Source organism: Pteronotus mesoamericanus, unplaced genomic scaffold (genome assembly GCF_021234165.1).
Source record: "Pteronotus mesoamericanus isolate MK-2021 breed Mesoamerican mustached bat unplaced genomic scaffold, CSHL_Meso_final contig_20, whole genome shotgun sequence".
Taxonomy (NCBI): Eukaryota; Metazoa; Chordata; class Mammalia; order Chiroptera; family Mormoopidae; genus Pteronotus; species Pteronotus mesoamericanus.
Window position 1 is genome coordinate 37,174,015 of NW_026555085.1, and position 27,405 is coordinate 37,201,419.

At 34.1% G+C, this 27,405-nt stretch overlaps 1 protein-coding gene across 2 annotated transcripts in view; it reads left to right on the plus strand.

The window, feature by feature from the left end:
* The window catches only part of MYO6 (myosin VI), a 148,797-nt gene that overhangs the window by 115,664 nt on the left and 5,728 nt on the right, over positions 1–27,405 (plus strand). For both annotated transcript variants that reach the window (XM_054569637.1, XM_054569638.1), the window contains exons 21-30: positions 5,285–5,415; positions 5,511–5,588; positions 7,603–7,732; positions 9,528–9,618; positions 12,516–12,666; positions 14,206–14,414; positions 15,953–16,031; positions 16,939–17,099; positions 25,351–25,454; positions 26,366–26,497. In XM_054569637.1, the coding sequence (XP_054425612.1) occupies positions 5,285–5,415; positions 5,511–5,588; positions 7,603–7,732; positions 9,528–9,618; positions 12,516–12,666; positions 14,206–14,414; positions 15,953–16,031; positions 16,939–17,099; positions 25,351–25,454; positions 26,366–26,497 (1,266 nt within the window). The remainder of the gene's footprint in view (positions 1–5,284; positions 5,416–5,510; positions 5,589–7,602; positions 7,733–9,527; positions 9,619–12,515; positions 12,667–14,205; positions 14,415–15,952; positions 16,032–16,938; positions 17,100–25,350; positions 25,455–26,365; positions 26,498–27,405) is intronic.

Consider the following 27,405-nt stretch of genomic DNA (forward strand, 5'->3'; position numbering starts at 1 on the left):
GCAACAAAGGATTTTGCAGAGTGTTTGGAACAGTGGAAGAGGTACCAGGAAAACTATGTGAGGTCCCAAAGCGCCTACTTTGAAGGGGACTGATGTACAATGTTCTTGTATCTTGTATCTTCAATAATTGTGTCTATTTTTCATATTGCATGGCTGGATACTTTCTTGACAGACTTTGTATGTAGTGAGCCATTTCCTTTGACCTGGATCTCTCTATTATTTAATCATGCTAAACCTTGTCTTAATTCCCTGTGACCCACATTCCTTTTCAGCTGCCTCCTTATCTCTTGCCTCACTTTGTGTTCTCCAGTTTTTCCTTTTCTGTCCAAGAATAGTCTGTTCTTGGTTTCTCAGTTTCCTGCCTTCCACTTGCTTATTCTTTCCGCAGAATTTAGGTTCCACGTTGCACATTTCAACAAAATAATTCTTGATGAGGTCGCCAGTGATTTCCTTGATCCTAAATCAGGTGTTCTTTTGCAGTCATTATCTTAATGGACCTCACAGCAGCATTTGACTTGGACCAATAGCTTTTGCAAATCTTTTTTTGGCTTCTGAAGAAACCTGTGTCTTTGCTTTTGTTTTGAATTCTCTGACCTTTCCTGATTTCTCTCTGGATCATCTTTTTCTACCTGGATATCATTTTTGAGAGTTTTTAGGCTTTGAGTTAGGTGTGTTTTCCTTCTTCCTTGCAATCAGTGCTGTCCCACATCATTTGCCATGGTGATGGAAATATTCTGCATCTGCGTTGTCCAGTATTGTAGCTGCTGGACACTTGTAGCTATTGAGCACTTGAAATGTCACTGGTATGAATTTTAAATTTAAATTTAAATAGTTATTTGTGGCTAGTGCAACTACAGAGCATGTGGCTAGTTTGCTGCCACATTGGACAGCATAGCTGTATATTTTCTGACTGCCCAAGTCCCTTTGATTGGGCACTTGTAAACAGTGTCTCTCGCCTACCCTCAAATTTATTTGGATATAATTGACCATGTGACATTGTGTAAATTCAAGGTGTACAGTGTGCTGATTTGATACTCTTATTTATTGCAAAATGATTACTACCATAGCATTAGCTAACTAACACTCTCAGCAGGTTGTGTAATTACCATTTGTTTTCTGTGGTGAGAACATTTAAGATTTACTCACTTAGCTCTAGCTCTCTTAGTGAGTGTTAGTACTTAACTCAAGCTGTCATCCTCTTTCACCTGGCTTTTTGTTGTAGCTCCCTAAGTATTCCCCTTGCATCTGCTCAGTCTTTTCCGTTCATACTGCCAGAATTACTGCTTTACAACTGAAGTCTGATTATGTCTTTTTACTGCTTAAAAGGCTGTGATGGCTTCAGATTATTCTTAGGTAAAGAAAAAAATCTTAGCAGTTTATGAGGCCCCATACGATCTGGCCCACGTGTCCCTAGCTTCATCTTTCACTCTCTTTTCTCTGAACTACAGCCGCATAGGCCTCTGTTTTAGTTCCTTAAATGCTCCACAGTCCCTCCTATTACAGGGCCTGTGCCCATGCTGCTTCCTCTGCCTCCTTTGTCTTCATCTTTCACATCTCAGCGTGATTGTCATTTCCTTAGAAAACCTTTCTTGATAGTTAGTTGTAACTCGGAAGAGCGCCTGAGTAAAGGTGTTGAGCACCTTTATTTCACAGTCATAAATTTTATAATTTGAATAATTATTGAATTTTTCCTTTTTCTAACCTGTAAACCTTATGAGGGCAGACACTCTTCTCTGTTTTGGCTTGCACATATATCCCTGCCTCCTAGCAGTGGAAGGTATATACTAGACTCAATAAATATTTGTTGAATAAAATGTATAATCTGGAATATGAGATTAATTTGTGACTAATTTAACAAATACTGGATAGTTAAATAATTTATGTCTGCTCTATTCCTACATAAAGTATAGATTTTTTTGTAATATTTTCTTCCGATTGTTTTTAAGTTTGACTTTTTCCTCATTTACATTTTTCTTAAGGATTTGTTTAGACCAATATAATAAATCACTTATTTTCTAAGTGAGCATCTAATGTACTGTCAAGGCAAACCTGTTTAGATTTAGCTATATAAGGTCTGTCCAGAAGGTATCCAGCCATGCACTATGAAAAATAGAGATACTTATTGAAGAAAATACAAAATATAAGAAAATTGTATGTGGGACAATGATGCCTCAGTCCCCTTCAAAGTAGGCACCGTGGGACCTCACACAGTTCCCCTAGTAGCTCTTCCACTGTTCCAAACACTCTGCAAAATCCTTTTTTGGAATCGCCATGAACTGTCCCATCATATTTTCCTGATTCTCATCAACAGTCTGAAATCTCTTCCCTTTCAAAGGTGATTTTAGTTTTGGGAAAAGCCAGAAGTTACAGGGCGCCAGATCTGAGCTAGAGGGGGGCTGAGTCACCTGGGTGATTTGATGTTTTGTGAAAAAACTCTGCGCAAGATGTGGTGCGTGAGCAAGTGCATTGTCATGATGGAGCTGCCAATCCCCAGTTGCCTGTAGCTGCAGCCTTTTGAATCACCTGAGCTGTTTCTGTGGAGGAGTGGTCAAGCTTAATGCAAAATTGGATGCAGATTCACTGCTCTACTTGCTCATTTTGAATGTGACGGCCACACAGTACGCAAGCTCACTCATTGGCGTCTACCGCTCCCACTGACTAGTTCAGTGAAGTCGTCATTGTTCACACATGCACATTCCAGTCCACTCTCCTTGGCTGTAAGGTTACATCCATGTTACGCAAACCATTCTCATTATATTAACAATGGCTGGATTTTTTCCGAACAGACCTTGTCATGTATACTACTAGGCTAGCAGAGTGTGGGCTTTCTGATGCTCAAGCTTAGATTCCTTTTTTAGTAAGCAGTGTATTTCAACATATTGAGATATATTGGCAATTTAATAGATGACTGTAATTCACAATAGATTTTTTTAAAGTATTACTAATAGTAAAATGGTATAGAATTGGTTCTAGTTATGTGGCTAGGTAATGAGAAAAAGGCAAAAGTACCAATAACTGGTAGAAGTGGAAATACTATGAAACTTTCTAAAACACACACATTTAAAATTTAAATTCTACTTTGCCTTTCCATTTCTGTTATTTTTTTCCAATTTAAGAAGAATTAATTAACTTGGGGAATCTTTTACTAAAATTACTATATATATATATTTTTTAATCCTCACCCAAGGATATGTTTTACCCATTTTAGAGAGCAAGGAAGGGGTGGGACTGGGGGGAGACAGAGAGAAACATCAGTGTGAGAGAGAAATATCAATTGGTTGCTGCCTGTACACTCCCCAATGGGGACTGAACCTGCAACCTGTTGGTGTATGGGACAGTGCTCCAACCAACTGAGTCCCCTGGCCAGGGCTAAAATTACTATTCTCTAATCAGCCAACACCATGAGTGTAAAGTAGAGGAAGGTGTGAGAAGGCAGTAGATTTTCTTCTGTAACCTTGGAGCTGTTCCGCCTATCTGTGGTAACAAAGTGGGGTTCTGAGTATAACCAGCCAGAGCTGTACCAGCAAGCCCATCACCAGACTCCCAGTGGAAGATCCATGTCATGGGAATTTCTAGAAGGAAAAGTACTTGGTGTGTCGAGAAAGCAGCCATAGGCTTGGTAATTTATTAAGTTCCATGAAATTCTTAATGAACTTGTTTGAGCCAGCCCATGTGTTGTCCACAGTTATAGGGCAAGCCAAGGGGGCTCACAGGTGGTGGATGTGAACGTTTCCAAGGGTACTTGGTTACTTAACTAAATGGGCAAAAATTGTGATAATATCAATCAAAACTTTTATTTCTTCAAGCAGAGCCTAGAACTAAATCTCGTTCTCGAGATGTCTTTCCATAGGAATGATTGCTTTTATGTTTTCATTGTATGTATTAAGAATTATAATAGTTATATATGTATACTGTAACACAAGTGAAATAATACAAAAAATATAAATGAAAGTCTCACTTCTCAGTGGTGACCACTTAACTTTATATCTTAAATATTTTTTTTATACTGGTTAGATAAAACTTTGTTCTTTTTAATTAATAAATCATATATGGTTGTAACATAATTAATTGATATTTGATTTTTTTCTATTACAAACAATGACCCAGTGGATATATAGAAATTCTCTAAGCTTACAGTTGTCCACATATGTGACAAGTTGTAGGATAGATTCATAGAAGTAGAAAAGTTCTGGGTCAACGGGATAGATATTTTCAGATTGCCATCCAAAATTGTCACACTGGTTTACCCGCCCAATAAGAATGGTGTGTGTGTGTTTTCCTACACTGTCATAAACCCTGAGTACTATTGGTGTTTTACTTTTTTCCCATTAAAAAAGTTTAAATTTAATCTGTCTGGAAAAACTATCTTTCTCATGAGATGATTTTAAAATAAAAATCTACTTTTAAAATATTTTATAGTTTCATTTTGCTAATTTAAATTGTTGGCTAGCAGGAGTTAATTTTGGTATAGGCAAGGTAAGGATCAAATGTTATTTTGTTTTCTCAAATGGCCTAACCATTTGTCCTAACACTGCTTATTGAATAATGCTGTTTTCTCCATTGAGTTGAATAGTTTCAGAGTCTAAAATCCAAGGTTTTTTGGTGAGCAAATGTTCTTGGCATTATCTATAGTTATTGAGCTTTTCCTTGACCATTTTATGCTTTTCATGACATGAAAAGTTCACATTGACTCAAGGCTCAAATTAACCACCTACTAGAATTTCACTGAAAATAGATATACATTGTATAGACTCTTTACCCTTATAGACTAGTTTCTTTGAGAGGTATTTAAAAGGGGATCTTTATAGTGAAATAGTGAGCTCTCCTTTCTTGTCCATTTGCTTTGTTTAAGCACTGGCAAGAACTTGGGACTGTGTGTGATTGCTTCTTGGAGACTGTCAGGAATCTTATTGTAGAGTTTTAACCTCAGAACTTGGAAAATGGCCGAGTACAGGCTTTGTATACTGTGATTATGAACCAGAGGTTTGTAGCAGAAAAAAATATATAAACTAGATTTGAGCTTTCTGCAGACCAGTAGTTTGCCTCTAAACAAAAGGTTTACTGTAAGTGGTTTTAGGTGAAATTTGCTATAATAGTTTTAGGTGGTGGGTAAGTTGGGACACAGTAAGTATAAATATGATATTTCATATGTAATATTTACTTGCTGATAATTCCTGTAAATTGCACCTTTCTAAACATTAATTTGTAAAGTTGATCATTCACAAATGATTTTTTTACTTCTGTACAGTGGTTGGCAATAATATGTGTTTGTTTGTGAATCTAGGTATGGTATCTGTTTTGGACTTGATGCAGGGTGGTTTCCCATCACGAGCTTCATTTCATGAACTCTACAATATGTATAAAAAGTACATGCCAGATAAACTTGCAAGATTAGATCCAAGACTATTTTGTAAGGTACAAATACCACCTGAATTGAAATTTCTTAGCTAAAAGGTGTCTTTCTTATTAATTACTAGTTGTCCTTTAACTTTTTAACTTTTATTTTTCAGGCTCTTTTTAAAGCTTTGGGCTTAAACGAAGTTGACTACAAGTTTGGGTTAACAAAAGTATTTTTTAGACCTGGCAAGGTAAATACGTTTTTATTTTAAACTTGAACATGATGAATATGTGTAGTTGGGGGTTAGTGAGTAATTGTGTTTAGTGATTTGAATTATTCTTGACTTACATGATCACTAACAGCATACATATAGGAACATGTGAGAAGTTTACAATGTGTAATACTCTGTAAAAGTTTTACAGTTTTTTTCAGCTTTGGAAATACTGGAATCAGAGTGTTGTTTCGATTGGATATTTTTATGGGGTAGCCAGAAAGTACTCATGTTTTAAACAAATTGAAAGCTTTCCTAAAACATTAATTCAGTCTTAATAAATAAAAATTTCATAGTACCCCGAGTCTTCATTGTGTGGGGAACAAGTTCTATTAGAGTATGATAGATGTACAAGGTGTAGGAAATTGGACTGGGGTTTGTGCTGACTTCTCTCAAACCCTAGAATGAGTCAGTATATAAATGCTTTTGTATGTAACATAATTATCTTGGGCTGACTCATAGTTTTGGTATTTACAGGTTCTTGTACTAGGTTACAAGACCAAGTTAAGAATATTTCATAACTAAATATATATAATACAGAAATACCTAAATGCTCTTTACAGTCTTTATAATTCACCATTCCTAACTTCTTTAAAGTGATTGAATCACATCTTCATAATTTTAAACACACTTGTTATATAATAATCAACCGTACTTATTTGACTTAGCAAAATCATTAATATCTCCAGTGCCTTGAAGGCTAAATTAATCATAATAAACCTGATTTCACATTTTTGGGCATGAGATAAAATCTGTGTAATGCATTAACAATGTATATACTTTCCTGTAAATATTTTTACTGCAGAGACGTACCATTTCCTACAAAAGAAAAAAAATTAAGAGAACAAATATGTAGTTATTCATATTTGGCTTAGCTGTAATCATATGTATATCTCAACTCATATGTATATCTTAAACTCAATTTTTATCTTATTTCAGGGCTATAGTAATATTTTAGAATTGATAGACTGATAGAGAAAGCGCTTGGTCTTGTTTGCTTCCAGAAAAATTGATCAGTCAGAAGAAAATGTTAAAAGCACAAGGCATATTGTCATAGATCTTTAGTCTCATTATGTTACTTTTAATTTTGATATGAGAAGCCATTATATTGATAGGTGTGACATCCTCAATGCATTATAGTAGGATACAGTGATTTTCAACCAATGTGCCACAAGAATTTTTAGAACATGCAATACCTCACTATTTAGTCAGGGGCACTGACTTCTTTTCCCTTAGATTGTCCAAAAAAGAAAAATGACAATAACCAACACAATAGCCATGTGGTGTGAATGAGTCAAAATTGTACCTGTTTTTTTTGTCAGATTGGCAAAACGTCTAGTTTTTAGTGTACGATAGAATTTTAGTAATTACTTTATGTGTACCATGAGGTGAAAAGGTAGAAAATCTCTGGTGGGGTATTTGGTACAGGATAGAAATTATCATGTAATTTGGTGATAAATTGTGGAAACAATACATTTTCTTAATAACCTAGTAGTTGTTTTGTTTGTGTTGTCTGTCCGTTAGCAACAATTTATTATCCCTGAACGAAACAGGGATGGGGTTTGGAGGGACGGAGTAGTTTTGGTGGTACATTATATAGCTGACCTTCACTTGTCAGGAACTATATACAGGTATCTGAGAATGTGGATAAGGCAATTAGAGATATATTAGCCCTTCTTTTTTCATTCTTTTTTCAGTAAAACCTTTTTTGCCAACCATCTTTAATTGTCATTTAAGATTTTTTTCTGCTTTTATTACTGAACCTGCTAACTAGCAATGAGTATCCTGCCTTACCACTCCAAGATCCTGAAGGAAGGAAGAAGGGAGGAGAAAGGCATCGAGATAGTCACGTGTGTTTGGGTTTGCTGGTAACTCACTGAGGCATGCCTTAGTAAGGGCTTGTGACTATTTACAGAAAGTTAGATTTTTGGATTTGAGTTATTTTGTGTCTCTCTGTGTTTTGATACTGATATTAAATTATTTTATTTCCTAGTTTGCAGAGTTTGATCAGATTATGAAGTCTGACCCTGACCATTTAGCAGAGCTGGTTAAAAGAGTCAATCACTGGCTTATTTGCAGTCGCTGGAAGAAAGTTCAGTGGTGCTCGCTCTCCGTCATCAAACGTAGGTGTTCTCTTTCACACCAAGATCTGTCATTATTTTGGAAATGGAATCTTATAAAGTTGTCTCAGTGGCGAGTGCCGGACAACAGGGATTGCGTTGGCTTATTCACATTGCTTCCCTGGTTCCTCAAGTAATACTTCATGTGTACTATGTGATAAATTAGGATTTGTGGACTTCCTTTTTTTGAGTGTGATACTTCTTTATTTGAGAATTAATCTCATCATGTCCTAAACAAAACAGCGCTCACTGTCTTGATTTTTTTCTCTCCTTGTCTCCGTCTCACCTTTCCCTCACCATCCCTCAGTCTCTCAGACTTAAGCCACAGCTTTTTCTACCTGCATGGTGTCATCAGTACAACATGCCCACAATTTCAAGTTGTAATGATTTCTCCTTTCCTGTCCCTGAAGTCTTGTCAGTCAATACACACTATTGATTCATCCTGCAAGTACTGCACATTCTTCTGTCTTTATTGCCAACGCCTTAGTGGAGCCTCTTCTCCACTTGCATAGGAGATTCAGTAGCTCCCAAAGTGGTTTTCCTGGGTTCCCAGAGTTACCTTCCGAGCATTCTCTCTCTAAACCAAACGCCTTCTATTAAGGCTCTCTTTATGCAAAGTCTAAAAAGGTCAATGTCTTAGAATCTTTCAAGATCACATAAAATAGGGCCTCAGACTTTTCTTTCAATCTCTTCTCCTGCCTCTTCTCTTTTGGACCCTGTTCTTCCACATGCTGTACTGAGCTGCTTTTTCTTGTGTTTCTGGCCAGGTCGTACAGACTGCTTATCTATGACTCCAAGCAAGGCTGAGGGGCAAAATATTTTAGTTACCTGAATGTCTATGGAAAACCTTTGATTGTAGGGAGCTATTGTCAGTAACTTGATTAAACTTGTAATTGCCCCTCCCCTCATACTCACGAGAGTACCTGAAACAGTGCTAGAAACATGAAAAAAACTCACTAAAGTGTTCCTTATTAATAGAAAAATAAATTTTTTAACCTAATGAAAAGGAACCATGCAAATAAAGATTATTATTGAAGTATTTTGTTAGATAAGTATGAATATAGATAAAAAAGAAGGCTATAATAAAGATAATGGAAATTCTTTTTGTTAGAATATTCCAAGTAAAATATAAACATTTACCACTATAGTTCAGTGCATTCAGCTTTATGCATTGCATTATGACGGACAACATATTATATTAAAATTCCCTATACTATACATTTGTTCGTGGACTGTGATATGCAGTGATGAAGTCAGTAACCAGTCAGGATCTTTGCAGGATGTTAGAGAAGCGCTAAAAAAATGTTTCAGGATCAAATCAATCTAGCACATTCTGGGTAACTGAAGTTAAATATTAATAAATTCCTTTACTGTAGGATTCTCAGAGGCTTCACTCACTGTGTTTATTGTGAATCTCCAAAAGTAGCATTGATCTTTTCCTAAATTCATTTGACAGGTGAATCCTTTTTTATAAGACATACCTGTTAGCATTTCATAGACCAGTATTGCCTAGAACAGTTTGGGAAGCAGTAGTGTAGCATTATAAGGAAACAATACATTTAAAATGTAAATCATGTCATATACATGGTATACTTTTTATTTTAAGAAGTATAGGAACTAAAAAATGTTAAACTTCCTGATTTTGATTTGAAAATGATGAACATTCTGGTGCAATATGTTCAATAAGATTTCATGTTTCTTGAGAATCGCTTTGTGAAAGTGAGTGGATTTTAAAACTATTATATGTCTGATTTGAACTGAATGATTTACTATCATTATATTTTTCTCTTACATGTAGTGAAAAACAAAATAAAATATCGAGCTGAAGCCTGCATTAAAATGCAAAAAACTATTCGAATGTGGCTTTGCAAAAGGAGACACAAACCTCGGTAAGATGAATAGTGCCTACTAAAGAATCCTACAAAACCTAATTACCCAAATATAAAATGGCTATAAAGTCATAATAAAGGGCAGTTTGGATACTCTTTTTTAAAGAGTTTACTCTTTTCTCATGTTCTTATAGAAAGATATATTAGTCTGTTATTTGTATTATTTATTTGAAGTTAATTATTTGATTACTTCATTACTGGCATCATTCTACAAAAGAATTTGGAGGAGCTTACAAAAATGTAGATACCATAAAAGGTTGAAATAAATGGTTGAGAGAAGTTCTTTTATTCTGATTATTTTAGTGACTTGAGTTTCTTGGTAAATGTCACAATTTGTTGATTTACTTATTAAATTTATTGGGGTAGCATTGGTTAATAAGATTATAGGTTCCAAATATAGATTTTACTTTTAAAGATTTTATTTATTTATTTTATAGGGAGGTGAAGGAGGGAGAAAGAAAGGGAGAGAAACATCAATGTGTGTGGTTGCATTTCATGTGCCCCCTCCTGGGGACCTTGCCCACAACCCAGGCATGTGCCCTACACTAGGATTCAAACCGGTGACCCTTTGGTTTGCAGGCCGGTGCTCAATCCACTGAGCCACACCAGCTAAGGCTCACGTGTAGATTTCTATGATACATGATCTGTATACCGTGTGCCCACCACCCAAAGTCAGATCATCTTCCATCACCATACATTTGACCCCCTTAACTCTATTAATCCCTCACCTTCTTTCCCTCTGGTAACCACCATACTGTTGTTTGTGTCTATAAGTTGCAGTTTTATATCCCACATACGAGTGAAATCATATGATTCTTAGTTTTTTATGACTTGTTTTGCTTAGCATGATATTGTCAAGGTCCATCCACGTTGTTGCAAATGGTAGTATTTCATCTTACTGTGGAGCAGTATTCCATAGTATATATGTACCACACCTTTATCCAATCATCTAGTGAAGGACACTTTGGTTGTTTCCATATCTTGGCCACTGTGAATAGTCCTGTAATGAACATAGGGGTGAATATATCTTTGTGAATAAATGTTTTGAAGTTTTTTTGGTAGATCCCTAAAAGAAGGTTGCTGTATCATATGGTACCTCTATTTTTAATATTTTGAGAAACCTCCATACTGTTTTCTGTAGTGGCTGTACCAGTTTACATTTCTACCAGCAACAAATAAGAGTTCTTTTTTCTCCAACACTTGTTATTACTTGTCTTGTTGATAGTATCCATTCTAACATATTGTGAGGGTGTTATTTTAGTTTTGATTTGTATTTCCCTAATAGCTAGTGAAGTTGAGTGTCTTTTCATATATCTGTTAGCCATCTGCCTGTTTTTTACTTGGATTGTTTGGTATTGAATTGTATGAGTTCTTTATATGTATTGGTTATTATCCCCTTGATGGAGCTGTTGTTTGCAAATACCTCCCATTTGGTTGGTTGCCTTTTTGTTTTGATCGAGTCCCATTAATTTATTTTTGCCTTTACTTCCCTTGACTTTGAGGTCAAATTCATAAAATCTTTTCTAAGGCCAAGGTCAATAAGTTTAGTACCTATGTTTTCTTCTGTGTAATTTATTGTTTCCGATGTTATATTTCAGTCTTTGATCCGTTTTGAATTAATTTTTGTACATGGGGACAAACTGTAGTCTAGTTTAATTCTTTTGCACGTGGCTTTCCGATTTTTCCAGCACAGTTAATGAGAGACTTTCTTTTCTCCATTGTTTTTGGCTCCTTTGTCAAAAATTATTTGCCCATATACAATACATGTGGTTTCATTTCTGCGCTGTACACAACAATACATAAAAAAATAATACATCATGATCAAGTGGGGTTTATTCCAGGGGCACAGTGATGGTTCAACATATGCAAATCAATCAGTATAATACAACACATTAACAAAACAAAGAATAAAAACCATATGATCTTATCAGTAGCTGCTGAAAAAGCATCTGATAAGCTACTACATCCATTTATGATTAAATCACTCAGTAAAATGGATATGGAAGGTAGAAGAATCATTTAATAAGATATGACATCCATTTATAATTAAACCACTCAATAAAGTGGGTTTAGAAGGAAAGTACCTTATGATAATAAAGGACACGTATGACAGATCCTCAGCTAATACCACACTCAGTGGTGAAAAACTGAAAGCTTTTCCTCTAAAATCAGGAAGAAGACAAGGATGTTCACTCTTACCACCCTAATTCAACATAGTTTTGGAAGTCCTAGCCAGAGCAGTCAGGAAAGGGAAAGAGAGAAAAAACATCCAGATTGGGAACAAAGTAAAAGTATCATCGCAGATGGCATGATTCTGTGTATAGAAAACCCTAAAGACTCCACCAGAGAACTGTTAGTAACAATAAACAAATAACAGTAATGTTGCAGGATAAAAAAGTCAATATGCAAAAATCTACTGAATTCCTATATACTGATACTGTTTTTAAAAACATCTCATTAATATTTTGACCATGATTTTCTGAATTATCTATAGGAATTGTCTCACTGTAAATTTAGTATTTAATTCTTATATGTTTCTTTTATTATTAATTGATACTCTTTAAACTTGGAGGTCTGAATAACTGTTTATCTTTAACACCTTTAAAAGAGGCTAGATAACACTTGTAAGTGCTTCTTTAATTTGAATTCTCCAATTTTTCAGTGTAAAGATAGAAGCTTAAATCCTATTGACCAGGCATCAGTGTCATTCATGCCAGTATTTTATTATTTCTATATTTTCACCCTCAACAAGTTATCTAAGAAAGGGAACATGGAATAAATGAAAACAGAAGTAAAATATCCATTTTAACAGTATGTTCACCATTTTAATAAAATGAAAAGTCAGCCTCTGTGAGCTTAAATGGTGAAATTAAACTGATGAAGCATTGTCTTTACAGCATTGATGGCCTGGTTAAGGTGGGCACACTGAAAAAACGACTTGATAAGTTTAATGAGGTAGTAAGTGCCCTGAAAGAAGGAAAACCAGAGATGAATAAACAGGTCAAGGACCTTGAAATTTCCATTGATGCTTTAATGGCCAAAATTAAGGTATGTAATTTTAACCCAAATGACTTAGACTTTTTGAGGTAATTTAATTTCTTTTGTTATTGGTGTTCAAATTGTGTAGGAAAATGGCCTTATTTTTAAGGATACAGTGTTACAAATGTTGAGTCCCAGTGATGACCAGTGATGTTCATTATAATATCTATCTTAGGTTTGAAAATTTTTATAGCAAAAAAGATTTAAAAAGTTATCATACTTTCATTGGTTGCTAGGATTTTTTCCTTCCAAAATAGTAACTAAAATACTATTTATTGTTTATTGTTACTAAAATACTATTGTATTTAGTTACTATTTACTATTTTAAAGAGTAAGAGCATCTAAATACTCTTTTGGTAAGCTTTTCCATAATCATTACTGAAAAAGGATTAATGCAGGTTATTTTGTTTCATGTTTTTTTACTTTCAGAAACTAATTTTTAAATGATAAAAGTAATATAATATTGAACATTTGGAGAAAATTACCAAAAAACTCTTACTAAACTAACACATTTAACTGTTTTACTCTCTCTATTCCTTTCTGTCTTATTTTACATGCACATATTTTTGCATAGTTCTTATCTTAATGTACATTTAATCTTTTGTCTGTATTATTATGCTATATACCTTGTTTCTATAATTATCTTCATATAAGTTCTATCATAAATTACTTAACTGTTATGAATATGGCAATTAATCTTCTCCCAAAATTTGTACAAAAAAATGGGGCCTCCCTTTTGTATTGATTTTCATTTATTTACCAGTGGGATTGATACTTTTTTTATATTCTTGTAATTACATTTAATCTGTTTCTTCCTGTATTTTGCTGTTTTACTTTAGGGTCTTAATGTTTTTCTCATCAAGTTTAACAAGTCAGTGCAATTATGTGGGATATAATATCTTAAAGTGAGCCTTTTACATATTTCCTGCAGATATTTTACATAGACAGTGTTCAGTCTTAGAGATAAAATGGAGAAAGAAGATCAAGAGAAGAATGAAAATGTTTTAGATAAGCTTAATTGATTTTACAAATCCGTTAAGATCCATCCCTGTTTATGTAGTGTTAATTCAAATCAACCAAGCCACATTTTTTGAAGGCTCACTTGGGAATATCATCCAACAATTTTGGATGTATTTAGTAATTTCTTAAATATTTCTTAGGTAACATTGGAATGTTATTATAAAAAGTAGTAAACTCTGACAGAATTAACTAATCATTTCTTTAAAACTATTTTATAACTATAGTGTTTTACTTTGTCCAAAGAACACCCTTAGGTATTTGATTATTTGATTAATAGGAAATAGCTGTAGATATTTGTGTGCAAAGATTACTTTTAAATGCACAAATAGTATAATAAAGATAATGGGCTTATTGCTTACCAACTTTTCCAAACCTTGCTGTATATGTACATATTTTTTTTTTATGGTGGTAAAGGCAGATAACATTAAATTGATCATCTTAATCATTTTAAAGTATATAATTCAGAATTCACATTGTTGTGCAACAGAAGGGATAACTTTTTAAGTACATGTTTATTATTTTTTAAAGTCCACTATGATGACAAGGGAACAGATACAGCAAGAATATGATGCACTGGTTAAAAGCTCAGAGGAGCTCCTCAGTGCTTTACAGAAAAAGAAACAGCAGGAAGAAGAAGCTGAAAGGCTGAGGCGTATTCAAGAAGAAATGGAAAAAGAAAGAAAAAGACGTGAAGAAGATGAACAACGTAGAAGAAAGGAAGAGGAGGAAAGGCGGATGTAAGGCAATTTATATTGTTGTTTTGAATGAGAAGGAAACAGAACTGTGAATTCTTGGTGGTGTTTGTTGATAAATATTCTTATTTTTAAAAGTCACTATTATTTTAAAATACTACAGTCACGTGCTGCTTAATGATGGAGATGCGTTCTGAGAAATTTGTCATTAGGTGGTTTTGTCATTGTGAGAACATCACAGAATGAGTTTACACGAACCAAATGGTATAGCTTATTACCCACCGAGGCTATATGACATAACTTTGTATATACGGTTCGTTATTGACCAATATATTATCTTGAAGCTTATGAGTGTAATTTTAGAATAAGTTTGAAAGTGGAGAAAAGCTTATTTTATAAAAATGAAATAAAATGATTTTAATTCTAATGTGAATTTTGGTTAGATTCTTACACCTGAGGATTTCTTCTTTTTTAAAATCATTTTTATTTCTTGATTAAATATTTATTGTGTTTTTTCAATCATTTTTAATTTTTACAGTTGATATAAATTATTATATTAGTTTGAAGTGTATACCCCAGTAATTATACATTATATAACTTACTAAGTGATTGTACTTTTTAATCCCTTTAACTGTTTTTACTTATCCCTCCAAGCCCCTCCCATTTGGCAACCATCAAAACTTTCTGTTATCTATGAGTCTACTCCTGTTCTGCTTGTTCATTTATTTTGGTTTTTAGATTCAATTGTTAATAGATATGTATTTATTGTCATTTTATTGTTCATATTTTTGATCTTTTTTTTTTTTCTCCTTAAAGAAGATCCTTTAACATTTCATATAATGCTGGCTTGGTGGTGATGAACTCCTTTAGCTTTTTCTTATCCAGGAAGCTCTTTACCTGTCCTTTGATTCTAAATGATAGCTTTTCTGGGTAATCTTGGTTATAAGTTTTTGCTATTCATTACTTTGAATATTTCTTTCCAATCCCTGCTGGCCTTCAAAGTTTCTGTTGAGAAATCAGCTGATAGTTTTATGAGAGCTCCCTTGTAGGTAACTAACTGCTTCTCTCACTGTTTTTAAGATTCTCTCTTTGTCTTTATCCTTTGACATTTTAATTTAGTTGGATGTCTTAACTTTTTTTTAAAGCAGTGACTTGTGTATTATTTAATAAGTAGAAAAAAGTCACTTCAACATTTTTCCAGTTTTAAAACTGGTAATGTTTTGAAAGACTGGCATAATCTGGCAGATAGAGAAACATAAAGTTGTTTTATTGGAGAAAGTAATACAGGAAAGCACATGTGATCAGCACCTTACAACTGGGCTTTGTAACTAAGTTAATCTAGCGATGTTAAAGGTTATACAATGTAATTGTGTTTGTTTTGTTTCAGAAGATTATTGTTAGATTTTAGAGATTTTAAAATCTCTAGAGTTAGATTTTTTTTTTTTAAATGAGTTGATATGTATATGGCCAGGAGGTAAATGTAAGTCCCCATCCTATAACCTTTGTTTATTAATAGTTAAATTGCCTTCTGAAAGATTCTTTTTTTATATTAAATTTTTGAAGAGTTTTCTATTTTTTGTTAGGAAACTTGAGATGGAAGCAAAGAGAAAACAAGAAGAAGAAGAGAGAAAGAAAAGGGAAGATGAGGAAAAACGTATTCAGGTATATATTGATTATACAGGTGAACTGAATTTCTATCAAAACAGAATCTACAAAATTATAAAACAAAAGAAGTGAAAGCAGTATCTCAGTTTGCTAGATAAGTTGTCATTGGTTTATTCCAGAGATGAAAAGCAGTTTTTGAAATTGTTAGGGGAAGGGACTTTGGAGTTAGAGAAGTGACTTCAAATCCAGACTGTGTCACTGACAGAAAGTATGACAATTGCACAAGAAAGAAGGAGTGACTGTGGGCCTCAGTTTTCTCTCTGTGGAATGGGGGTGAATAATAGTTGTGAGCATCAAACAAGTAAACATATGTTAAAATATTTCTAACAGTGCTCAGTTCAATAAATATTAATTTGGTGTTATTATTATTACATCCAGGATAAAGTCAGATAAACACTTACTTAAAACATCATTTTAGAATATACTCCTTCAATTAAATATGTATAAAATGTTGTTTTATAACTTTGTAGATAACTAGTATTAATAGTTTAGGATAAGATCCTCTCCTTATCCTCATTCTTTTAAAAGTTCATGTCTGAGAATAATTGATCATGTATTTGAGTTTCTGGGCTTTATTAACTTATCCTGAGCAAAACCAACACTTTAAATTCCTGACATCTGCTTGTCTCGTGTTGGTGTTATTTGGATACCTGGGATACTCATGTGATATCTGGGACATTAATAGTTATAGAATGGTAGAACTACGGTTTCTCTACCCTCTCTTGGGTTTGGAAAGAGCAAGTATAAATCATAATATAGAAGAGAATAGAGACTGAAGAGATTTCTGGTTAAACAAGATATATTCTTTAGTAAAGAACTTGTCTGGAACAATTTTAAGTAGTAATGGGCATGAGCAAGTGAACATGTGGAGACACCTTGGTGAAATGCTTCCTGTCTTTGGCAGGCTGAAGTGGAGGCGCAGCTGGCTCGACAGCGGGAAGAGGAGTCCCAGCAGCAAGCGGTTCTGGAGCAGGAGCGCCGGGACCGGGAGCTGGCCCTGAGGATTGCCCAGAGTGAAGCGGAGCTCATCAGCGACGAGGCCCAGGCTGACCTGGCGCTCCGGAGGTACTGGGCCTCTGGGTGGGATGTGGCACTCTCTCTGCTTTCTTTACCTTTGTCCCATTTATGTCAGCCTGAAAGGAATAGGGGGAATCCATATTCCTTAATCCTGATACATTTTAAGTAAAATCATTTAAAACTTATTTGTATCCATTTTTATACCCAAGTGAATTAAGCAGTTAATTTTATCAAATTGTTAGACTGTTGAAAAACAAAATTGGTATTTCATTTCAGTTCCTGAGTACCTTAAGAAAACATCTGAACTTTTACTCTGAAATGGTTAATGAGTATTGCATAAAGGGTAGATGTCTTATTTCTAAATACCTGCCATTAAATACTAGATTGGAAATTGTTCAGTATATTATAGTCCAATTTAATATATTTGAGGTTGGAATTTATTATTTTCCTAGTGGAAATTAAAAACTATATCTATCCTGACATTTGAAATGAGAAATTTTACACACACACCCTATGTTTCAGAATAAATAGATTTCCTTTTCCAATAAGGAAGGTTAATCACATTGAAATATTTTGGTTCCTGAGGTTTCTGAATTATCTCTAAATAATATATTTTATTGGAGTGTAGAAGTCCTTATTAAAAGTATCAGGAAGCGTTAATATACAGATTCATTTTACATTTAGAATGTAAAACTTAGTTATTTTTATTATTTGTAAAAACAGAGCAAAACTAATTTGTGAGTTCTTTTATATGTTCTATATATATTGTAAGGCACATAGATATATCTAACCATGCTTTTCAGAATATTAGAGCACTGTTTATGACAAAATGAAGTTAAAATACAACGAGTAGTGTTCCTATTTCTTTGTAAAAGGAAAAGTTTGGTTCATTTTACAAGGCAGTTCTTAGATTTTATTTAGCTGAAAACACCATAGAGAAGGAAAGTGGTATGTTAAGTTGCCTTCACAGTTTTCCTAGTAAGTGATTATACTGGGGAGTTCTGGGGCCTGAATTGTATATGAAAGTATATTATTATATTTAAATAAACTGGAACAGCCTAGCAGACACAAGTATGACAATAATTTTTTAGTTCTTGAGTCCAATATTTGGTCTCTTTATTAACATTTCACCATAATTAAAATATTTCCTCCTATCTGTGGCTTTTGTAACTGCAGACTTAGCTGAGCTGGTGTTCCATTCCTCCCACCTGTGCTGTAGTGGACTGGCCAGAAGTCTGTGTGTGTAACTGACTAGTGGGTTGGCCAGGGTCCTAAACAAACCAAGCTCTTAGACCTGCCATCGCTGATGTGTGAGGACGTCCTACAGTGGACAGAGCTGGCTTTAGTATGGCTGAAAGTCATTTCTAAAGGACTCGTTAATATAGTCATTATTGGTATTCATGGCCAAGCTTTATGTAGGAGCATTTGAAATATTAAGCTATATCCAGTGTCATTGCATATAATGTGTAACATACTGGCTGCTTCCCATCTTGAGTGAGGTGCACTTCTTCCAAAGTGACTGGTCTCAGAGGAAGGGTGGACCAATTAGGATCCTTAACATAAAGGACAAGTTACCTGTGATTTAAGTTAAGCAGAATTAACCAGGTAATGGGACCCCTACTAAGTGCTTAGGAGATACTCAAGTAGTTACAGCTTGAAAAGAGGAAGAATTAGTTTCAGCTCTGCCGTGGGACAGGCCTGGAGATGCTGCCCCTCCTCTGGAATGCCCAGTGAAGTCCCATCTGGGAACCTTCTTCCAGGAGGCCTTCACGGACCCCCAGGAACTGTGAGCGCCTTCTCTTCTGAATCTCCTGAGTATTTTATGCTCTGTCCTAAAGCATTAGCGCTTTCTTATGGGTGATGTTCTGTACAGATTTTCCACATTTGATAACTTTATCTTACTCCATGGGCTAAACTAAATGTTTTTGAATGTTTACTTTACCTTTGTTAGTACTGAATTCTTTCTAACAATTTATGAGTAAGTACTCTCTAAGCCTGTTCTTAATATAGAGCATGAAAATGTTTTTCTTGGGTTCTGTGATGTATAAAAAAATGTATGTAGATGGATTCTACTGCAGTAAACTATTTCAAGTTATTTTCCCAGCTCGGGTTCCCATCCAGTAACTTCTAAGTAAGAACTGTTTTTCACATATGTAATATATTTGAAAATATGATCTAAATCAATTACACAGATGATCATTGTGCTATGATATCACATAACAGGCATACCTTGAGATATTGCGGGTTTGGTTCCAAATCATGGCAATAAAGCCAGTTGTAATCTTTTTGCTGGTGGAGGGTTGCCTTCAATTTGTAAAAAACACAGCATTTGTGAAGTGCAATAAAGTAAAGCACAATAAAACAAGATATGCCTGTACTTAAAATTATAAATTAATGTCCAGATTCTGTTAAAAAAAATACAAGCAAACTACACCATATATGCCTTATATAATCTAGATGTACTATATTGGCATCCTAATTTTCATTGAATGCCTTTAATTTATTCTCTTACAATCATTTCTACTGGAGATTTTGAAACATTAAAATTCTTAGTCATCTCACACATAGATTAAAGAAAAAATTACACAGTTTTTTAAATCAGTAAACTCACTGAAACATAAATTTGGCACAATTCAGATTTTCATACTTCAGAGTTGGTTATGATATTAACTAAAATGTATTCTTTTCACAGAATTGATGGAGCAAGACCCAAAATGACACCGTATGTCATTTTCTTTTTTAAAACTTGACTTAGTCAAATAACCTTCTTTTTAATAGGTGGCGGATACTTTTTAGGAGAAATAGTTTCCTCATTGAAGTGAATTTTACATTATTTTGTGAAAAAGAATGAAAAAGCATGAGATAACTGTTTTTTGTGGGGTTTTCTTGTGTCTCCCCCACCCCTGGGAAAAATGTTGAGTGCTCTTGTTTGGTGCTCAGTCAGTAGCAGTTTATGATTTGGTTTCCTTCTTTGTGTTTTCTAATGTTTAAACACCCATTTTGTTTTATGTGTTTTAAAGTATTCATTATTTAATGTCTTTATAGAAGCAGATGTGGAGGTATAAGTAAGAATAAATGAAGTATTTGAGTCATAGCAGATAGCTTAGTTTTCAGTATATATAATAGTTTGTTCTACTAATATCTAAAATAGTTCCTAATTAGAACTTGTATGTATAATGCTAATTTGGTTCTAGTGTATCTTTTTGTTACGAAAATCTCTCCACAGAGGGACAATCTAAGTAACATTCAGGGTACATATATAAAATCTGAGTTGTAATAGGTTTTAGACCCTAACTGTGATCTTTGTAGTGATGGTTCTCAACTCTCTCAAACACCAATACCAATAACAAATGTTTTCTAGATAATGCAACTTGCATAAATAATTCTCTTCAAACAGTTTATGTAAAAGAGAAGTAAACACACAGTAATTTAAAATAAAACAATGTTTATTTTAATAGGAAAGTGCTTTGTCACAATTACAGAAAAACATAATCAAGTGCTCATATGTTTGTATTTACATATAGAATCACCATGAATGTGACAGCTTCAAATGCAAATTTTTATGTTACATCAGTCAAGTAAATGCCTTGAGTTTGTGAACAATCTTTTGTAAAGATTAAGTACTGAACAGATTAAGTACAGTCTCCTCTCCATTGTACAATAGGTGAATTCTTACACAAGTTATGTGACTATTAAAACCAGGCAACAAGAAGAGGTTCTTGTACATGTAAAGCTATTTTTATATGTTTGTATTTCATATCAGTATGTCTGGTGGACATGTTTTATAAAAATCCTCCCCTGAGGTCATGTTTATTGATTTCTGAGGTGGGGGGAGAAACGCGTAAGAAACATCAATTTGTTGACTCTCATATGTACCCCGAGCAGGGATTGAACCTGCAACTTATGCGTCCTGACCAGGGATCAATCCCACAACCTTTTGGTGTATGGGACAGTGGTTCATCCAGCTGAAACCAGCTGAGCCATCTGGTCAGGGCTGTCTGGTGACATGTTAAAGTCACATGGGGCATAGGACAACTCTTCCTTGTGCAGGACATTTGGCATCCCTGACTCCTCAACCTATCAAATACCAGCCGTGCAAAGAACATTGTTATTAACCCCCCAAAAATTTTGAAAATATTACTGACTGGATGCTATAGGCCCTCTGTTAGAACTTCTTTATAGTTACCATTTGAGCATGAATTAAGCCCTGCAACTGATTTTTAAGGTGAGATTGTGAGTATTTGCATATAGTTTGGAAAAATCAAAAGGGAAAAAGCACCTGGATACAGGAACCATTTCTATTCAGTATATTTGGAGTAGCTCCTAGGGCAGTAACATAGGATCAGGTGGAACATTAAATCAGTAGAGATTGACATCCAGTGATACATTGGGGCATACAGAGAAATCTCTGTATGATCAACAGACGAAGTACTAAAAGACGTCTGATTCCCTTGAAACCTGCTGTGGGAAAAGACATAGAGGAGCTTTAGGAGAGAGAGGTGGTAAAAACAGAGATGCTCTTTGATACTAAGATAGAAACCTTGACATAAGGGTTTAACAGAATTAAAAATAGTCATCCAAATTATTCTGAGTTTGAAAGTTAGAAAATCTGACTAGCCTAAAGAGAGATTGATCAATTGTTCAACCGATAATTTCTTTAGATTTTTTTTTTTTTTTTTGGTTTTTTGTCCTTGATCATCAGTTTTGAAAGCCTACCTCTCCTCTGACTGTGCTTGCTTGGCTGGATCTCTATAAGTACCTGATCTTAGCCAACGTTCATTACAGGGAAGGAGGGATGCAGGAGCCTCTGCCTGTACTGAGAGCATGCCCGCCTCTGGGCTGGTGTCCAGGAATCCGTGCCCCGAAGCAAACACACCTATCTTGTTTTCTTTTGGTTTTTACTGGTTTGTTAGATTTTGAGGTTTACCAGAGTCTGATGAATAGAGTAAGTGAAAAAAAAAAAATACCAAATATAAAGGAAGACAGCAAGGGACAGGAAAAGAAAATAATGAAATTAGCAAAGTGTTGAGGAACATGGTGGAACTTCCATTCCTTTTCAGAGACTTAAACAAATATTAAGAAAGCTTTTGCCTTTGGGAAATGTTTGTCCTTGAAAAGTCAGAACACTTCTGACCTTTATATTTAATGAGTACTTGATGCATTTGAATTTTTTAAAAAGAAGTAGGCTCTGCTTTAGAATTTTAGGGCTTTGAATACATCAGACTTAAATGCTGGTAGTGTAAAGTAAATGAGCTTCGTTACTTAATATGCCTTGTCTAATTACTATTTTCTCAGAACTCAGTGCAGAAATCTTTGTAAAAATCTATATTCTGTCAAGTTTCCTGTGTGCATTTAGAACCTGAAGACTTTATTCTATACATTAAAAAAATAATTTTTAATTATACTTTTAGCTGTCTTAAGTAACATATATAATTGTCTTTTATATAACTATATTGTATTATCATTTTTCTTATAGGGAACAAATGGCGAGAGAAATGTCAGAATTCTTGAGTAGGTTAGTGCAGTGCAATTTGGGGGAATAAGTGTCACCTCAAAATCGTATTTTTAAATTACTCTCCAGTATTTGGACCAGAACCTGTTATATGAATGACGTACTCTTTCCATGTAAAGTTTCTGTACAAGAAGTGTCATTTTACTCTCACTTAGAAAAAGATAAAAACCTGTGTTCCTCTAAATTGGTGTTTTTCACTGATGATGCCACTGGCACTTTGGATGGGACAGTTCCTTGTTGTCGCTTCTTCTGTGTCTATCACTGGCCCCCACCAACTCAGTCTCTTTGGAAACCCTCACTTTCAGGGTGACAAATTTAGGTATTTTGAAACTCCCCCGAGGGGTGGTGCAGCCCCCTGGCTGGGAACCGCTGTGCCTTGTTGGACTGGGGGAAAGCGGAGGAAGAGTGTGGCTCCTGAGGGCTTACCACTGACGTGAAGCTTGAGCCACCAAGGGATATAACTGCCGAGCAGGATCTGGTCCAGTAACTTTATAATTGGATATGAATCAATAACATTTTAACTGTTAATTTTGAACTTACTGAATTAAAGTACACTGTTAATACATGTTTAAAAATCTAAAGTCAATTTTGTTACTACCTCACTGTATCGGTTACATGATCGTCTTTATAACAGGCTAAATAATCAGTCAATTAAAGCTTTATTTTACTATTTTAGTAACTTCAGAGATGAGGGTGCATTGAAATGAATTTTATTTGTATACTTCTTAGGATGCTTGAATATGTTTTTAAGCAGGTGTCTTTTTTATTGAGGTAATATAAATGAAAAGTTAGTAATACTAAAACCATATTGTAAGCAATAATTTGAATTCAGGATTATTTTTGAAAGTATCAAAACATACCTTATGTGTATTGACAATTCATATATTCTCTGACAATCTATAAAACTTATATTATGTAAATTTACTTTTTCTTTCAAAAGAAAATTAAGCGACAATGAAAAACCCATAATTAGAAAAGACTCTTAGAAGAGCTCAGGAGAAAAAAGAGTTTTTCGTTAGTTTATTGAAATGTAGTTTAGGGATAGAAAAAAGAAAAAACACATTTGAATAAATGCTAAAGCATAAGTTTTTATTAAGGATAATAGAGAGGACTTGCTGACACAGCTGGGCTCTTTTTGGGCAAAGCAATTAAGAAGAAAAAGCTACATGGAGAATTGTCTGTCACATAGCTTATGCAAAGTATGGATTCTGCAATAAACCTAAAACAGATTTGAACCAGAAAAATGCAGGGAGGACTAAGTGGCCACACTTTATTCTTTAGACAGGCTTATGTGTCCAACAATTTTTAAATATGTAGACTGGAATATGTTATTGTTTATTCTCTAAAATGAAAGCATAAATAGACCTTTTAAGGAGACAAAGGTACTTATTTCAATATTGTTAAGTTTAATATTGAAGAAATATTTTCTTTATTTCAGGAAGGAGGATACGTATTTTCAAACATCATTTTTCAAGATCAGTCTCATTAAGTATCTATGTCTTAACTGTCAAGATTGCTGTTATCTTTCAAAATATAAAATGATGAGAAAATAGCTCATTTTTGTACTGTACCTTTATTGTTCCTCTCTAAGAGGAAATTTTTCGAGCAGTGGATGATAGAAGCAAAATTCCTGTGTGATACCTGAGCAGCATTATTTTAGTTCTCTTAATAGTTGTGTCAGCTTCTTTTCATGTCTTGAAATGGAGTGTGTTTGAATTCTTCCTTTGCTACATTGTGCTTAAAAAAAAGGCCACTTGCAGCTTATTATGAATGTCTCCTTTATGGCTAGTGTAATCTGAAAAATTATGTTCATTATTACAGAACAGAAATTGTTTCCATATATTCTGAATTATATATAGAAACATGTCTTAAGCCCTGAGTAGCACTGCTATAAAAAAATTGAATTTATCCCATTTTATTTTAAAATGTATTATTTTTTAATATTTTATACATAGTTTTAATTTTTAAAATGTATCTCCTTTCTGTCCACTCACATATTCCTATTACACAGGGCAAAATATAACATTTGTGTCCTTTGAAATCTCTGTTATCAGCTTCATGACCTAAAACCCCTTCCTTTATTTTACTAGTTGTCATATTACAATTCACTGAATAAGAGGGGGTGGTTTTCACTGTTTATAGAATTTTCTAAGTGTTCTTTAATAGTGAAGCTAAAAAGCCACTGGAGCTTCCAGAATCCAGCAGCTTTTTGACTAATGCAGTCAGCTGCAGTTTATCCATTTACCTGTGGACCCTGTGAAACTTAGATGCCCAGGGCGACGCTGAGCCGGCAGATATGGCTGGGGCTTGGCCATCTGTAGCCTCCAGTCTAGTCTGCAGGTGATTGCACCGTGTGTCTCTCTGGCTCATAAACATTCCTTAAACATTCCCTTAATGTGCTGCTCATGGTGGTGGTCAAGAATGTTGACGATTTTTTTTTTCTGACTTTTAAGGAATACATATAAATGTATATTTTAACTTTAGACATTTTTACATCTATCAGGTAGAACATTTTAAACTGCAGCCTGGGGGGAAATCTATGGTACTAGAGTTTTGGAATCAGAAGTTCTGATTAAAATCCTAACATGGTTATTAAATGGCACACTGGAAATTTTTAATTTACCTGGGCATTCTATAATACATTATTAATTATATCCATCAAAGATACAAATATTATTTTTTTCTAGTAGCTATTTCCAGTTCTTAAAGTTATACTCACTTTCTTCCTTAGTCAACATTTCATTCATGTTTCTAGTTTAAATATGCAAAAATATGTAATAATTACAGAGGTCCTGCTGTTCAAGCCACCAAGGCAGCTGCTGGTACCAAGAAATATGATCTTAGTAAATGGAAATATGCAGAACTGCGTGATACCATCAATACCTCTTGTGGTAAGTGTAAGAGGATGAGAAATGGGAAGGTTCTGTACCTAACAGGTAATAAACACCGAGGGTGGGGTGGGATTTTTTCAAAAATTTGCATATGAATTAGTAAAAGCCATGCCCTTTGTAACTGTTACCTTGAAATGAAGACCTAATTTACTCACAAAGCTAAAAGAAAGGCATAATAAATTAAATTCATTTTGCCTATCTCTTGTCTAGGTCAGAGAAGAAAAGCATAGAGGAGTTATGGTTTGGGCTTTATTAATAACTGGTGCTTCTGATGTTATTTGTAATAGCTAAGTACTTACAAGAATCTTCTGGTTCATGAGTGCAGAGTAAGAGATGACGATGCAGTCCTTTGTTTTTAATGCTGTTTTTCTTCCAACTGAACACGGGGAAATGCTATATCTAGCAGATCCAATGTAGTTGTGTTCTTGGTTAAATCATAGTGTTTGAATTTATGACACTATGACAAGGAACTAAAATGTCGTAATTGTACAGAACATATCACTATGTTATTGTCCTCACTGAGTTTATCTGCATAATTACAGACATAAAAATGTGTTGCATATAAATCTAGCTTGCATTTGAACACAGTGACTTTTTATTCTGTTGTTGTGGCCTGTGACCTTCGACAAATGACTTAACCTCTTAACCTATAAAAGACCTATTTAGTCCAAGGTTCTTATGTGGAACAAATTATATAAATAGTAATAATGCATAATAAAATATTCTGTAAATATAAAAGATAATATCATAAAATGTTCATTTTTCTCAGTTTACTTTTGATTTTGTACTATTAAGATAAAATTAAAACTTAATATTATATCTACTATAAATATATATGTTCATATACCACAGAATAATTATGTTAGATAACTAACTTAGGATTTTTTTGGCTCTCTCTGTGTAATTGATAGATATTGAGCTCCTGGCTGCTTGCAGAGAAGAATTTCATAGGAGACTAAAAGTGTATCATGCTTGGAAATCCAAGAACAAGAAGAGAAATACTGAAACAGAGCAACGTGCTCCGAAGTCTGTTACTGATTATGGTAAAAACAAATCTGTATTTTTGAATGTCCCAAAGTGTGTGTGTGTGTATGTGCGTGTGTGTGTATGTGTGTGTGTGTGTATACATATACACACACATATTTTTTATATATATATAAATACATGTAACTATACAAAAGACATTTGGGTAAAATGTCCAACATCAATTTTTCCTTACTGTAGAACTGTGATCCACTGAACCTAACACAGCCATGATGGCTTATCTTTCATAGCATTATTTCTATTAAATACATCTCTGAAGTCTTATTTGTTAGGAAGTATTGAATTTACTTCTTAAGATACATTCTAGAGGTAAGAATCTTGTCTACACTGAAGAGGTTGTGCAATAATGTTATAAATATGTATTTTTCCACATACATGTATATACACAAATACACATACATAAAGGTTATGCATGGAACTGTAAAGCTTATTGTGAAATTAAAAGAGTGTTTACTGCAAACATTATTTTACAATACTGGGAAAACATGAGTGAGAAATAGTACCTTGGTTTGTTCCAGAGTTTTGCCAAGACTAAGATTTAGTTTTTTTCACTGAGATCCAAAAAATGAACTTTGTTACCTGGTCATGTTAATGTAAAGTTCTATTGTAGATATTGGAAAATAGAGCAGGGTAGACATAACCTCGTGAAAGTATACACTCACTTTAGCATTAATTGAGAACAGCTGTAATATATAAGTTTTAATTTCAGTTGTAAAGGCAATAATTGTAATTTCATTTTTTCAACTTGCTACCTTTAAACTGGCACAGTTTATTATCTTAATTCTGGTTAAATCAAGGTGACAGCATATTTAATGTCTTTTTATATTTTAAAGGGGTATATTCCCAGCACTTGATAGTATAGTCTAGCAATGCATGACACCAGCTGACTTAGAAAGTGAGTTTCTGT